Source organism: Chenopodium quinoa, unplaced genomic scaffold (genome assembly GCF_001683475.1).
Source record: "Chenopodium quinoa cultivar QQ74 unplaced genomic scaffold, ASM168347v1, whole genome shotgun sequence".
In the NCBI taxonomy this organism is placed as follows: domain Eukaryota; kingdom Viridiplantae; phylum Streptophyta; class Magnoliopsida; order Caryophyllales; family Amaranthaceae; genus Chenopodium; species Chenopodium quinoa.
In genome coordinates, this window is record NW_018744955.1 from 758681 (window position 1) to 773283 (window position 14603).

General features: G+C 33.7%; 2 protein-coding genes and 2 pseudogenes across 2 annotated transcripts; 1 reads left to right on the forward strand and 3 right to left on the reverse strand.

Moving 5' to 3' along the window:
• The first annotated feature begins 1164 nt into the window (after positions 1 to 1164).
• LOC110706428 lies at positions 1165 to 5975 on the forward strand (annotated as a pseudogene).
• A 1264-nt stretch (positions 5976 to 7239) lies between these two features.
• LOC110706429 (5-pentadecatrienyl resorcinol O-methyltransferase-like) lies at positions 7240 to 8354 on the reverse strand. Its single transcript, XM_021884350.1, has 3 exons — positions 8350 to 8354; positions 7997 to 8306; positions 7240 to 7533 (listed from the first exon to the last, which is right to left on the reverse strand). The coding sequence occupies exons 1-3, from the start codon at positions 8352 to 8354 to the stop codon at positions 7240 to 7242; spliced, it is 609 nt and encodes a 202-aa protein (XP_021740042.1).
• A 7-nt stretch (positions 8355 to 8361) lies between these two features.
• Positions 8362 to 9366, reverse strand: LOC110706368 (annotated as a pseudogene).
• A 1434-nt stretch (positions 9367 to 10800) lies between these two features.
• On the reverse strand, positions 10801 to 12847 carry LOC110706369 (trans-resveratrol di-O-methyltransferase-like). Its single transcript, XM_021884283.1, has 2 exons — positions 11926 to 12847; positions 10801 to 11396 (listed from the first exon to the last, which is right to left on the reverse strand). The coding sequence occupies exons 1-2, from the start codon at positions 12745 to 12747 to the stop codon at positions 11100 to 11102; spliced, it is 1119 nt and encodes a 372-aa protein (XP_021739975.1). The 5' UTR covers positions 12748 to 12847; the 3' UTR covers positions 10801 to 11099.
• Between the last annotated feature and the right edge of the window lie 1756 nt (positions 12848 to 14603).

Below are 14603 nucleotides of genomic sequence, written 5' to 3' on the forward strand. Positions count from 1 at the left end.
GTAAAACTAATTTCAATTCAGTAAAAATCATTTTAGTTCAATAAAAATTAGTAACTTTATAAAAGACATACAACAGAGAATCTAGAGAATCCATAAAAATAATTTCAATTCAGCAAAAAATTCAGTTTAGTAAAATTAATTTTAGTCCAGCAAAAATAATTTAAGTTTAGCAAAAATAATTTAAATTCAAAAGAATTTTAATTCAACAAAATAAGGTGAAGTGAACGGGCCTCATTGACAGGAGTAGTTACAAGCTAGCGGCTAGAGAATCTTGGAATAAGTCAATTTATTTATTTATTATTTTATTTTATTTTATTTATTTATTTATTTATTGTAAGGAAGGCAAGTATGAAGTATACGTATGTAAATTACCAAATTGATTCGGTTATTGCCTTTTAGGAATCAATTACAAAAATAATGGTCATTTTTTTTTTAATTAATCACATACACTCTTACGCAAATACGCAATACTCATTGCATAACTGCTACGTATGTAAATTACCAAATTGGTTCAGTTATGGCTGGCCTGGTCCACTTAATTAAAACTTAAAAGTATTTTCCCCATTTGTGTATTTGTTTTATTTAAAAAGACATTCTTAGTAGTATAAAATTTAAGTCAATTAAAATGATTTTGATAAACAAGTGTATGCCATAAGTAATACTCCCATATACACTATTTCTATTAGTCAAAATTGGTTAGAACAATACAAACTACTGCTTGGGTGCGCACAAAATCACAAACTTTATATGGAACAATAAATAACACAAAATTTGAGGATTAGATGATGTTAATGACATAAACTATTTCCGTTGCCGAAGATTTCACCGAATTCCAGCTACCATTTTTGTTCACATTGTTTTTCCCACTTTGATCAATTGTATCTCAGAAACAATTTTAAGTGAGAACAACAATATAAAATGAAGATTGTACACATCTTTGAAATAAAAAATCCAGACGTACGAATCTAGTAATCTCCTAGAAAAATATTTTCAAAGTACATAATTGCATTATTGAGAGATATTTCGAATGGAACATATTAATATAATTGACCATAAAAGTTGAGTGATTAAATAAAGTATTAAAGTCCTTAGTTCTATGGTTTCATTACGTTGAATCAATCACATACCTAAAACGGTACACGAACAAACTAGTGAAACTACTATAATGATAGAAAATCTTATAATGTCAACGCAAGTTTTTTTAAATATTTGCTGAAGCTAAAGAAGGATACGTTGATGTTTCATGCACTACTCATTACTCACTACGTAATTTTTTTTTTTTTTTTTTGAGGGGGGACTTACTACGTAATTATATATATGTGAATACATTAAAATTACCACTTCTTTTCAAAAAAAAAAAGAAAAAAAAGACCACTTACATTAAACTTCATATCTAATTGTTTCATAAATCACTATAAATATCGTTCATATTATTTCATGAACGATAATATACCTTAAGAAAAAAAATGCTACTTCTAATATTGACAGCATTTCTAGTCATATTTCTCTCGTTTCTTTTTCAAAAATTTGTAAAAAATAAAGTATTTCATATTCCTCCTGGACCAAGAGGGCTTCCCTTAGTAGGAAACCTCTTCCAGTATGATCCCTCAAATACTCACCTCTACCTTGCCAAGTTAGGCAAGACCTACGGCTCGATTTTCGCTCTCCGATTGATGGGTAAAACCATGGTTGTGGTTCAATCAGCCGAGTTGGCGAAAGAGGTGTTATTGACACAAGATAAGAACTTCTGTAATAGACCGGAAACGACCGGAAGAAAAAGGCTAAGTTACAATGGTTTAGACATAGCTTTAAGCCCTTATAGTAACTATTTGAAGGAAATAAAGAAGGTACTTATATTTAATCTCTTAAACACTAAGAATGTCGGTTCTTTTGCTTTAAATAGACAGGAAGAAGTATCAAGGTTGATTCAACAAGTTTCTTCTCTCTCTTTTGCTTCTAAAACTATCAACTTGAGCCAATTGGTTCTTAGTTATGCTAGCTCCAATTCTAGCAGGATCGCTTTTGGCAAGAGGTACGTATGTATGTACGAGTGTATATATTGTATATTTCATTTTTCGCCAATAGATAATTAGAGATATTTACGATTGAATTTATGTATTGATCTAGCAAATTAAAAGTGATAAAAGAAATATGCATGCATGTTAACTAAATTAGACAATTTTAATACGTGGGTACAATATAGGAATATCTCTAGGAGTAGTTAGGAATGCATCACAAATATTATAAAAAGTTTGTATTTGAAATTTAAAAATTGGGATGGATCTAATAAGATTTTGCATGTACTTGTCTTTGTATCACTTATTTACATTTGCTAATTAATATAAAAAATGCTACATTATTGGAACCATTCACACACCATTCTTAATGTATTGTGAACTCGAACTCGAACTCGACCTCGACCCGAACCAACCCAATTCCAAACCCGAGATACATATTGAGAGCGAATCCAATCCCGACCTAACCCAAACGATCCAAAATTAACTCGATTTGACCCATTTATCATATATGGTAATGACCTAAATGTTCCTAATCATCCAAACCAAACAACTTGCATGAAACTTGACCCGACCCATTAACCCAAATTGACAGGTCTTTTGTCCCCAACCCGTTGACCTGAATTGACAGGTCTTTATATTTGTGATTTATGCACACAAAAAAAAAAAAAAAAAAAAAAAAAAAAAAAAAGTCGTCATGTGGTTATTGGTCTTTAAATTCATCTTAGTTTGTACTCTCCATCATCATATTATATATTAACCTCAATCATAACCCTAGAGATCAGAGTAACTCAACTGGTTAGAACTTACCTCCTAGTTTTAGGAGATTATAGAATCGGCTCTCAGAGTAACTCAACTGGTTAGAACTTACCTCCTAGTTTTAGGAGATTATAGAATCGGCTCTCATCACCCGCTCTTGTAGCTTTCTAAACACCAAAAAAAAAATTATAAAAAAAAAAATCAATCATAACCATATATTGTTTTAAATGCATAGGTATGATGACGAAGAAGTACTAGGAAGCAGATACTACAGGCTTCTACATGAAGCGGAATACATGTTCACGGCATTCTTCTACAGTGATTATTTCTATCTCGGTGGTTGTATTGATAAGATCACAGGAAAACACTCTAAGCTTGAGAAGACATTTAAGGAGTTAGACGCAATTTATGAAAAAATCATTGACGACCACCTTCACACACTAAAGACTGAATCTGAGCGACAAGATATTGTTGATGTTTTGCTTCGTCTCATGGAAGATACTTCCTTTCCGTTTAAGCTCACAATGAACCACATCAAAGCAATTTTACTGGTACGAGTATTTTTTTTTTTTTTTGGAACGCAAATACATATCAAGACGATTCAATTCTAACGAAATCTTACTCTCATGTAGAGCTGTCAATTCGAGTAAACGGGTCGGGTTTGAGTCGGGTTAGTGTGAGTCGGGTCATCTCGGGTCGGGTCAATACGGGTTAATGTCATAACATATGCGGGTCGGGTTCAGGTTGGGTCATGCTTGAGTCGGGTCACGTCGGGTCATACATCTTATCGGGTTTAGGTCGGATTAGTAAAAGGTCGGGTTATATTTCGGTCGGGTGAAAAATAGGTCGGGTTAAATTCGGGTCTTTACGGGTTTAAACGAGTTAGGGTCGTTCTCGGGTTTGAGTCGGGTTCGGTTCAAATCAATAATTTACGGGTTATAATCAGGTCGGGTCATTCTCGGGTTCAAGTCGGGTTCGGTTCAAGTCAATAATTTGCGGGTTATAATCAAATTGGGTTATTTCCAAGTCGGGTCATTCACGGATTCGAATCGGGTTCGGTTCAAGTCAATAATTTGCGGAAAACATGTTTCATCCTTGAAATTCGTCCCTAAAAACATGTTGTGAAACTAACCTCTTAAAATTCAAAGTGAAATATTGAAGAAAAATAGTTATGATTCAATTTTCGTTCCAATACCAACATGAGATAACGACCTATACATATTGATTCAATGACAAGTCGGGTTGAATTTGGGCCGAGTCAATAACAAGTCGAGTTGATTCGGGTCGGGTTTGTAACAGGTTGGGTTGAAATTTGAGTCGGGTTTGTAGCAGGTCGGTTTAAATTCGGGTCGAGTTAGGAACAGGTCAGGTTGAATTCGGGTCGGGTTAGGAATAGGTCGGGTTGAATTCGGGTTTTGACGGGTTAAAACAGGTTTGGGTCAATTTCGGTTCAGGTCGGGTTCGGTTCAGGTTAATAATTTACGGGTTACATTCGGGTCGGGTCGGGTCAGGTCTCAAATACTTGGGTCTAGGGTTGGTTTCAGGTCGGGTTAGGTCGGGTTCGGGTCACCATTTTTTTCGGGTTCAGACGGGTCGGTAAATAGGTCGATCGGGTTAGGGTCGGTATTTTGGGTTGCGTCAGCTTTTGACAGCTCTACTCTCATGTCCCTATGTTTTATCATTAAAGAGTTTGTAAATATATCAAAAGTTAAAATGTGCTAACAAAGGATAAAATATAATACCTCTGTTTCTTTTTAGTTGACACGTAATCTTTTTTAGGAAGTTTTTTTAGTTGACACGTTTCCTTTTGAGGTAACTTTTTTACTTTGCATTTACAAGCTACCCCACTGACTTTTTCATTCTCTCTCACTTTCTCTCCTCTCCTTAATATATGTGCCTAAATCAAACGCGTCAATAAATAGAAACGGAGGAAATATATATTCATGTATAAATTGCATACTACAAGTAAGTACATATAATAAAGCATATTTGTACAAACAAGGCACAAAACAGATATACTCCCTCCATTACTGAAAGTTTGACACACTTTGCATTTACACGTTCGCCAATGAAAATCTTTGATCACTAATAACTTTGACTACATATAAGTAAAATTTTTAAAAAAGCTGATACTTGAAAAATTTACAATAAGGATATCTAGTAAGAACAAACTTGTTAATTTATTTTGTTTGTATAAATCATAGAATGTGGTCAAAGTTATTTTTTTTTAATTTTTTTTTTTACCACCACATAAATATTAAATAGTCAGTAAGTCGAACTTTCAGGAACGGAAGTAGTATATATATTTTGTAATTAATTAATTTGACCAGTAATGACATGCATTAAGCCACCAACAAATTAAACCTAGACTCCTAAAAACCGCCTATTTGGTACTTTAATTTATTATTATTATATTACAACAATTGAAATTTTGCACTCCTTATTATCCAGAATCAGATTTCAACAAACACCGCCAACTAATTGATGCACTGTACGCAATGATACTTTTTTTGTAGATTCAATTCCTACAACCTTTTCTAATTAATTTAATTATTAATTGCTTTTTCATTTTTATTTGTAGAATCTTTTTTCTGGAGGAGCAAATACCACTACGGCTGGAATAATTTGGACACTTACCGAGTTAGTGAAAAACCCCGTTTCAATGAAAAGAGTACAAGAAGAGTTAAGGAATGCCGCATTGAATAAAGGATGTATAGCAAGAGTTGATCTCTCAAAACTCGAATATTTCAAAGCAGTGATTAAGGAAGCATTTAGGTTGCACCCACCAGCGCCATTATGAATACCTCGCGAAACAGTTAAAAAAAAGTAAATTAAAAGGATACGATATCTTACCCAAAAATCTTGTGATTAACGCATGGGCTATTGGACGAGATCCAAAATACTGGAAGGACCCAGAAAAATTTATGCCGGAGAGGTTTTATGGGAGTTGAGTGGATATGATAGGGAGTGAAATCATGGCAATGATTCCTTTTGGGGGTGGAAGGAGAATGTGCCCAGCCTTTGCTTTTGGTTTAGCCAACCTTGAACTTGCACTTGCCAATTTGTTATACTCTTTTGATTGCTGGTTTAAAGAAGGAAGATATTGATAGCAATGTGCTACCTGGTTTGGTGACACACAAGAAGAATCGACTTTGCCTAGTAGCAAGAAAATTCGATTCTAATTTGCATGAAGAAAATTAATTAAACTTTATTACAAACTACGTAGTATATATAAATCAGAGGCATGCACTTTCCTCTCCCTAAAATTCTACCCGATATTGTTGAATATTTAAAGGGGCTATAATTTCATACCTGTGTGATTTTTTATTTTTAATGTTTTATAACTCATCCTCTTCCAAGAAAAGTCAAAGCTTATGTTTAGGCTAAGCCAAACAATTGGGTTTCGAGTTCTCCACTTTACATACCCGTGCCAACGCTTTGGTCAACTATATCTCGCCATCAAGAGTCTATTTCTCATCCCCGGTAGAAAACAAGTTCACGAGTGGTTCAAGCTAGTTCTTCCGCAAATTGCCAAACAAATAAAAATTGGGGATGATGGTATGAATTTGATTCATTGAAGACAATTTCACCCGTATTGGCATCAACTTGATTCTTATTGTTGGAAATAAGAAAGCAAAAATAGTAGAAAACACATTGAATATGAAACTGATGCTTTTTGACTAAAATAAAGCAACTAACTAGGATATACTCCAACTACTTAGTTAACAAGTCCACTAACATCCACTAACAATAGGTAACACATGACTAACGTACTTAGTTTGACTAATTCTAATTAACAAATTTAAACTAAGATATTTATCCTAAAACTAAGGAAACTAATTAACCACAAACTTGAAGCATTGACTTCAACACTTATTATGAAAATGTTAGATTATATTTATCAAATATACTTCCTTCAGAAAAGTATTCTTGCGATTCAAAAGAAATAAAATAAATATTTAATTTTGTCCTTTTTGCACGTGAATGCATGCATGTCTCCAAAAAAAAAAGTGAACATATTATTTTAGCAAATAATATGTTCAGATACCTTTGCGACCGAATTTTAGTAGTGATTCACTCTTCCTATCTAGCTTTCAGCTCTCTTCCTTTCTTTCTCTTCTTTGTACCTTTCCCATTTTTTTTTTTTAATAATTGTGAGATATAAAACTAATGGCTCATCGCGGGCCGTTAGTACTTTCTCCACATTCAAATATAAATACATACAAGTATTTGTATTTTAAACATGCATGTCTTATTATAAAACGATATGTAGAAACAACATATTGATGATAAATTAAACAAGATCGATTTCACATAACTATAGCTATGATGTCGTTCAAACATTGTTTAATTTATTTGAAATAATATTACACTATATTTCATATGCATTGCATGAAATCATAGAGAAATTTAAATAAGACATACAATTTAAAAGAAACAAAGGGAGTAAATTAAAAATTCCGTATTATGCAAGGTAAACCTCAATAACAGACCTCGGTCCTAAAATTGATAAAATCTTATAGTCATTGAAGCCGGCATTGATGAAGAGATATTTCCATTGTTGTTCGGTTCTTTCTTTTCCTCCCAAAATGGACAACATATGCACATTTGCAAGAGCTTGGTTTAAATTGTCACTTGGAATCCCAACCACCATATCTATAATCAACAACTTACCTCCTTTGTCTCTGCTCTGAATTGCTTCTTTACATTGCTTAAGCACCTTTATGCAATTCTCATCATTCCAATTATGCAATATCCACTGATAAGTAGTAAAATTTAAGGGACTAGTTAATAAAGCACCCATAAAAATATACAATATTTACAAGTTGATAATATAATACGAAGTATAAAGATAGAATATTAATAGTCCTAAAAGTTGGTTCAAATATTATTTTTCTCCTAATTTTGATCGAGCCACAAGAGCATTACGTACAAATAAGTTTAGTTTATGAATATTAATAGTCCTTAAAATTTATGGAAACTTCATTTAATGAATCATTTTAATAGGGTTTGAAAAAAAAAATAGTACTTATAATATGTAAAAATTAAATGATGCCGAATTATTGGATCACTTTAAACAAATATTTGCAATAACACTCATAAACATACTACCTCCGTTACATATTATTTGCAACGATTTGACATAATATTAAGTAAAGATGAAAAATGTCTAACTGTTGCAAATAATATGTAACGGAGGTAGTATACAGATTGTAAATTACCTTGAGTAAGATGAGTTGAGCATGAGGAATAGCTTCAAACATGTCACCTGCAACATATGTCAAGTTCCCTACCTTCTCATTTCGTTGTATCCCTTCGACTACGTTTGGTAGATCGAACACGGTACATTTGACATCAGGATAGGCCAAGGCAATGGAACTAGCCATAGTACCATCACCTCCACCAACGTCAACCAACGACTCAACACCGTGCATTACACCCTTGAACTCATTACTAGTTAATAGTACACGGGCGATCAATTGAGAATCGCTTGTCATAGCTTGTTGAAATAACTCATTAAATTTGGTATCACTAGGCGCATCATATCACAATTATACATTTTCCAATCCTATACATCATATCCGATTACATTCGAATGTCATCGTAGCTAATAAGTAATTGGCATACTACGAAGAACGATAGTTTCAACAGTAATGCCAGGACCAAAGGCAACAAGCACACCCCATTCACACCCTTCTCCAGTAGTTGCTTTACCCTCTTTCAATGACCTCTTCCTCATCTCATCCATTACGAACATCACACTCGCACCCCACATATTCCCATACTCACTCAGTGTGTGCCTACTACTACTCAGTTTACTCGTCTCGAGCCCGAGTTTAGCTTCAACCTGGTTCAATATTGCTGGTCCTCCAGGGTGAGCGACCCAAAAAATAGAATTCCAATCACTAATCCCAATATCCTCAAACGATTCACTTAACGAAGTTTGGATGTTTTTAGCTATGATTTTGGGGACATCCGGACTTAAGTGAATGGTCATCCCAATCTCACTAAGGCGAGATTGTATAGCATGTTCTGAATCTGGAAATGTATTCTGCCCCGTCGAAACAAGCTGAAAGAGGGGTCGCTCACTAGGCTAATCAGGATCAGTACCCACGATCATTGCCCCGGCGCCATCTCCGAATATTGCAAGTGGCACTAGGTGTGTCTCGGTTGGGGCATGGAAACTAATGGCAGTACTCTCCGAACAAATAACCAATACACGAGCGCCACGGTTGTTCTCAGCAATGTCCTTGGCTATAAGAAGGGCTGTACCGCCTGCGTGACAAGCACCTAGAGGCAGGATAAATCGCTTTATTGTTGGCTCGAGGCCGAGAAGCTTGGCTAGCCGGAAGTCGGCCCCGGGTAAATCGAAGTCCGAGTTTGTGCCAAAGATAAGATGGGTGATCATGGACTTGGGTTTTCCCCACTCTTTGATGGCCTTCTCAGCTGTCTCTTTCCCAAGTTTGGGAATCTCATTAGCTAATAGAACTTGACGAGTTTTAACCGAAGAAGCATTATTATCACCTATATGTGGATTTTCTTTCAAAATCTCTTCAGTTAAGTAGAAGTAACGTTTCGTTATCATTGATTTTTCGCCTGCATATATGCAATTTGAGATTAGGACTGTGTAGTCGTTAAAAAGTTTACAAACTTTTAAATAAGGCGGTAGAAGTGTACAGGAAACAGGATATTACTGTATTAAATAGCAAACTGAACCGCATCAAACCGTTTTAATGCGGACTGGTACATCGTACATGCTACTCCCTTCGTTTTAAAATGATATTTTCACTTTGAATTTTTACATGTTTGCCATCGCATTACTTTGACCATAAATAAGTTTAATAGCATAGGTAAATTATATAACAATTAAATATTAATAAACTACTCATTGAGAGATATGAATCAAATAGAATCCAATTCTCTCATCTTATGAATAGTGTCAAGATTTGAGATGGTAAGATTATTTTGAAATAAAGAGAATATGTTTTATACTCCATATTGTAACTAAGTAATTCAAAAGATTCTTTAATCCTATAAATTGTGTCAAGATTCCACATAAATCTTTGAATGAAAGGATTATAATAAGTATATAATTAATTAATTACAAGATTTAAGTCATGATCAGTCAGTAAAAAATTGTTTGTTTTTGCTTTCTTTATGGTGTGTAGTATGTTTTTGCTCTTTGGTTCGTAAGGAGTCCCTTATCTGCGACAAGTCCGGTCAACTCAGGTTTATTTGTATTTTTAATGTCAAAAGTTGTTGTAAAGGCTTAAGTGTTAAAAGCCATGCTTTAGGTTTTAGTTCTTATTCTGTATTTTGTAAATTCTGATTTTATAAATATATTTGCTTTTGTCAAAAAAAAATATATATATAGAGAACAAAAGTAAAAAATAAATATAAATAATACTCCCTCGGTTTTTAAATACATGCTCAATTTCATCATGCGCGGAGTTTTAGTAGAAACTGGAGAAAATAAAAATATGGAGGTAATGGGGTTGGTGAAAGAATAAAAAATTGTAAAAAACCAAAATTAGTGGAGAGAATTAAAAGAGAGAGAATATGGAATTATATTGTTGGGTTCATTTGATGAGAGAAATTAATTAATTATTGTAAAAGGTTTTCAAATAAGGAAGTGGAGCAAGTATTTTAAAACAAAGGGAATACTATTTAAGTATTTAGCTATAAACACGGAAATTAAAGTTGCTTGATTGCCTACTCCTCTACCATACTACCGCCAAGCAGACTGGCAACCACCATCTAGATATTGTTGTCATCGGTTGGCCACCACCACAATAAAAAATAAAAAATAAAAAAAAGGTATTTTTTATCTGTTGTTTTTTTCTTAATTATATTTCTAGTTAAAATTGATCAACTTATTTTTCATGTTGTTAAAATTGATCAACTTAATTATATTCCAAGAAGGGACCAAGACGATAGGCGTACTCTAAGCTTTTACATCTACTAGTGGTTCCAACGGGCATGATGCACCTGATATGACTTTTGCAAATTCAAATAAGAACAAATATGTAAAAGAACATTTTCAGGTATATAACTGTTGTCCATGCACTATGCAAAAGAGTTTTGTAAAACATTTTAAGGTATATATGGAGGGAATTGAAGTGCCATATTTGTGATAGTTGAAAATTTCGTCATACAATGAGGTGCATCATTTTATACATACTAAGCTTCAAAATATCGCGTCGTACAAAACGTTGTATACTAAAATAAACTTACAAAGCACACAGAAAAAAAAAAAAATCCAATTTCTTCCTCGATTTATAAGGGAATGATTTGTTATTTATATTTCATTTTAGAATAATAAAATTATGCAGGATAGACTTCAATAACAGATCTCGGCCCTAAGATTGGTAAAATCCTATAGTCATCACTAAAGCCGGCATTGATGAAGAGATATTTCCATTGTTGTTCACTTCTTTCTTTACCTCCCAAAAGTGACATCATGTGCACATCTGCGAGAAGTTGGTTTAAATTGTCGCTTGGAATCCCAACCACCATATCTATGATCAACAACTTGCCTCCTTTGTCCCTTCTTGGAATTGCTTCTTTACATTGCTTAAGCACCTTTATGCAATTCTCGTCGCTCCAATTGTGCAATATCCACTACCATAATATAAAATTAAAAGGAGCTAATTAGTAAACTACTCCAATTATAAAATTATATATTAATACTTCATTTGTTTCGTATTAGGTGACACATTTTCTTTAACCACGCTTGTCCCTGCATACTTTTTTATCCAAATATTCTTGATTACATATAAGTAAAAATTTGATGTTTAAAAAATAGATGTTGAGTTGAATCTAACAAGATCACACATGACTATATTTTATCTCAAATTAAAATAATATCTCAAAACAAAGTATAATCAAGTTATGTGAATAGTGCACAAATTCCAATTATGTCATTTAATTTGAAACGGAGAAAGTATATACTAAACAATATCTCAATGTATATACTGCATAATTTATTAATTTAAATGCTTAATGTTTAATTTTGAAATTGAAAAATGAATTTAATAAAATATCATATGACTATTGTTTAATTTATATACGTAGTATAAGTTCTCATTTGCTTTATAATAATTACAATAATACAGCTAAAAGTATTAGCTAGCTAGGGTAATTAACTTACCTTGAGTAAGATGACTTGAGCGCGAGGAATAGCTTCAAACATGTCACCTGCAACATATGTCAAGTTTTCTACCTTCTCGTTTCGTTGTATCCCTTCGACGACGTTTGGTAGATCGAACACGGTACATTTGACCTCAGGATAGGCCACGGCAATGGAACTAGCCATAGTACCATCACCTCCACCAACGTCGACCAACGACTCAACACCGTGCATTACACCCTTGAACTCATTACTAGTTAATAGTACACGGGCGATCAATTGAGAATCACTTGTCATAGCTTGTTGAAATAAATCATCGAATTTTGTATCATCACTAGGCACGCCTTCGTATAGATGTCTTCCGTAAGTAAAATAAAAAGGGGATTCAGATGTTTTAACATCATGGTTTTGAAACCACGTGGCAAAATTATGCGACGGCTTAGTTACTAGTGGATCGGCTCCCATAAGAGTCAAGGGTGCTTGAGTTAAAGGGTGATCTTTTAAAAGAAGTTGCGAGTTTAGGGTAAGATCAAATAATAATGTTTCGTCTCCATTAATATTATTATTGGTTAAAGTTTTGGTAGCGAAGAATTTGGAGTGAACAAGAAGACGCATTAACTGATGCAAGGATGGAGCCTTGTTAGGATGGATTGAAAGAGCTTTGGCGAGCTCATCGATAGTCACGGGTTTGCCGTGTTTGTGAATGGCTTCGGGGATGCCTAGTTGAATGGCACATTTTAAGGCCATGGAATTTAGGTAAGCTATATTATGGTTGGATATGTGTGTTACTGCCTCTAATAGCTCTTTGGCCTCTTCGTTTGAAGATTTATTATTTGGTTCCATTTTTGTGTTACTGCTTCTAATAGCTCTTTGGCCTCCTATATATATAGTTGAATTAGGTTTTTTTTGACAATGAGAGTTGAATTAGTTGGTGATGTACTTTTTGACGTGTTGGTGTTTCATTTGAAGAGATTATTGAAACTCGAGTGGTATCACGTCTTAGAGAATATATATATATATATATATATATGAAATCTTAAACTTATTTTAAATTTATAAACTATGAAATAGTCCGTATGTTATTTTAGGGGATGGGTTAACCGACAGTCGGCTGGGCTGGTTTTGTCGTCCAGGGTGGTTGCCTGGGTTTGCGTGACGGTAGTGGGAGCTGGTGTCATTGTCGGGGTGGTGGCTGGTATAGTAATTTAGGGTCTTTCCTTTTTTAAATCCAATAAATAATTGATACGTGTAAAGTGTGAGTTCCACTAATTGATTCTAAAGTCACAAAATTTCCTCCAAAACCTCTAAAGAACATGTTTTTGGCACGAAAATCGAAGAATTTTAAAAAAATTCCGTCAGGTTTACCAGATTTTTTTTACTGTAGGTGGTAAAAAAATAATTTTAATTATTTTTTATGGTAAAATAAAAGTTTTAGAATTTTTGATGAAAAAAAAACAATTTTTTTTGGTGGTAACAGTAAAAAAAAACCTAATAAAAGTTTTAAAAAGTGATTAAATTTGTGTGATTTTCTAAAAAAAAAAAAAAGAAAAATGTTGCAATATTTATAAAATATTTTGAATTAATATTGTAATTGTATCCCGTCAAAAATATATATACTACTTCCGTTAATTATTATGTGCAACTTTAGGCTATTACGGAGTATTTGAAAGATATAAAAAATTCCAAAGTTGTACATAATATTTAACATGAGTAATATATAACTATATATTACGTATATAGCAATTAGCAATATTAAGGGGAAGAATGCCGTCAAAAAAAAATATATTAAGGGAAAGAAGGAAGTGATCCGCGTATGTTTTGATCCCTGTTATTTTAATTTTGTAAATAAGGTCAATGGTTATGTTCTTTACACTACAACTCTCTATGTCATAGATGTGTGTTGTTTTGTGCATGAATATTAAATAATTCGTATATCATTTGGGTTCAAACTTCAAACTATATGTCCCTTTTTTTCCATTTTTTAAAAAGTTTATGCTCTTTGAGAGAATATGAGAATATTTGTCGTGCCTTTCTCATTGATCATGAAACAATATATAATACAAGCGTAAGCTAGGTTAGGGTTAAGGCTAAACTAGTAATTTACAAACTAATTACATACTAGATTATTTACATAATCTAACACTCCCCCGCAGTCAAAGCGGGAGGACCATGAACGCTTAGACTGTCCCGAAAATCATCAAATAAAACCTTAGGCAGACCTTTGGTGAAGATATCTGCAATCTGGTATCGGGAAGGCACATGTAGGACACGTACTTCGCCCCTTTGAACTTTCTCACGAACAAAGTGAATGTCCATCTCAATGTGTTTAGTGCGCTGATGCTGAACCGGATTACTAGAGAGATAAATCGCACTAACATTGTCACAATAAACCAATGTTGCTTTCGAAATAGGAAGAAATAGCTCGAGCAACAAATTGCGAATCCAGCAAGATTCTGAGACCACATTGGCAACCCCTCTGTACTCTGCTTCACAACTAGACTTAGACAAAGTGGGTTGGCATTTTGAAGACCAAGAAATCAGATTGTCACCAAGGTATACACAATACCCCGATGTGGAACGACGAGTATCCGGACACCCGCCCCAATCTGCATCCGTGTATGACACAAGGGTAGAAATAGGAGATTTATGCAGTTGTAAACCAAAATCTGTCGTACCCTTAATGTATTGTAGAATGCGTT

What these genes read in the sequence shown, in the direction of transcription:
- LOC110706429 (XM_021884350.1), bottom strand. An exon ending in CTCAACTCATCTTACTCAAG is followed by an intron (nt 7,534 to 7,996) that starts GTAATTTACAAT and finishes ACTACTTATCAG; the next exon opens with TGGATATTGCATAATTGGAA.
- LOC110706369 (XM_021884283.1), bottom strand. Translation starts at nt 12,747, where the DNA reads ATGGAACCAAATAATAAATCTTCAAACGAAGAGGCCAAAGAGCTATTA. An exon ending in CTCAAGTCATCTTACTCAAG is followed by an intron (nt 11,397 to 11,925) that starts GTAAGTTAATTA and finishes ATATTATGGTAG; the next exon opens with TGGATATTGCACAATTGGAG.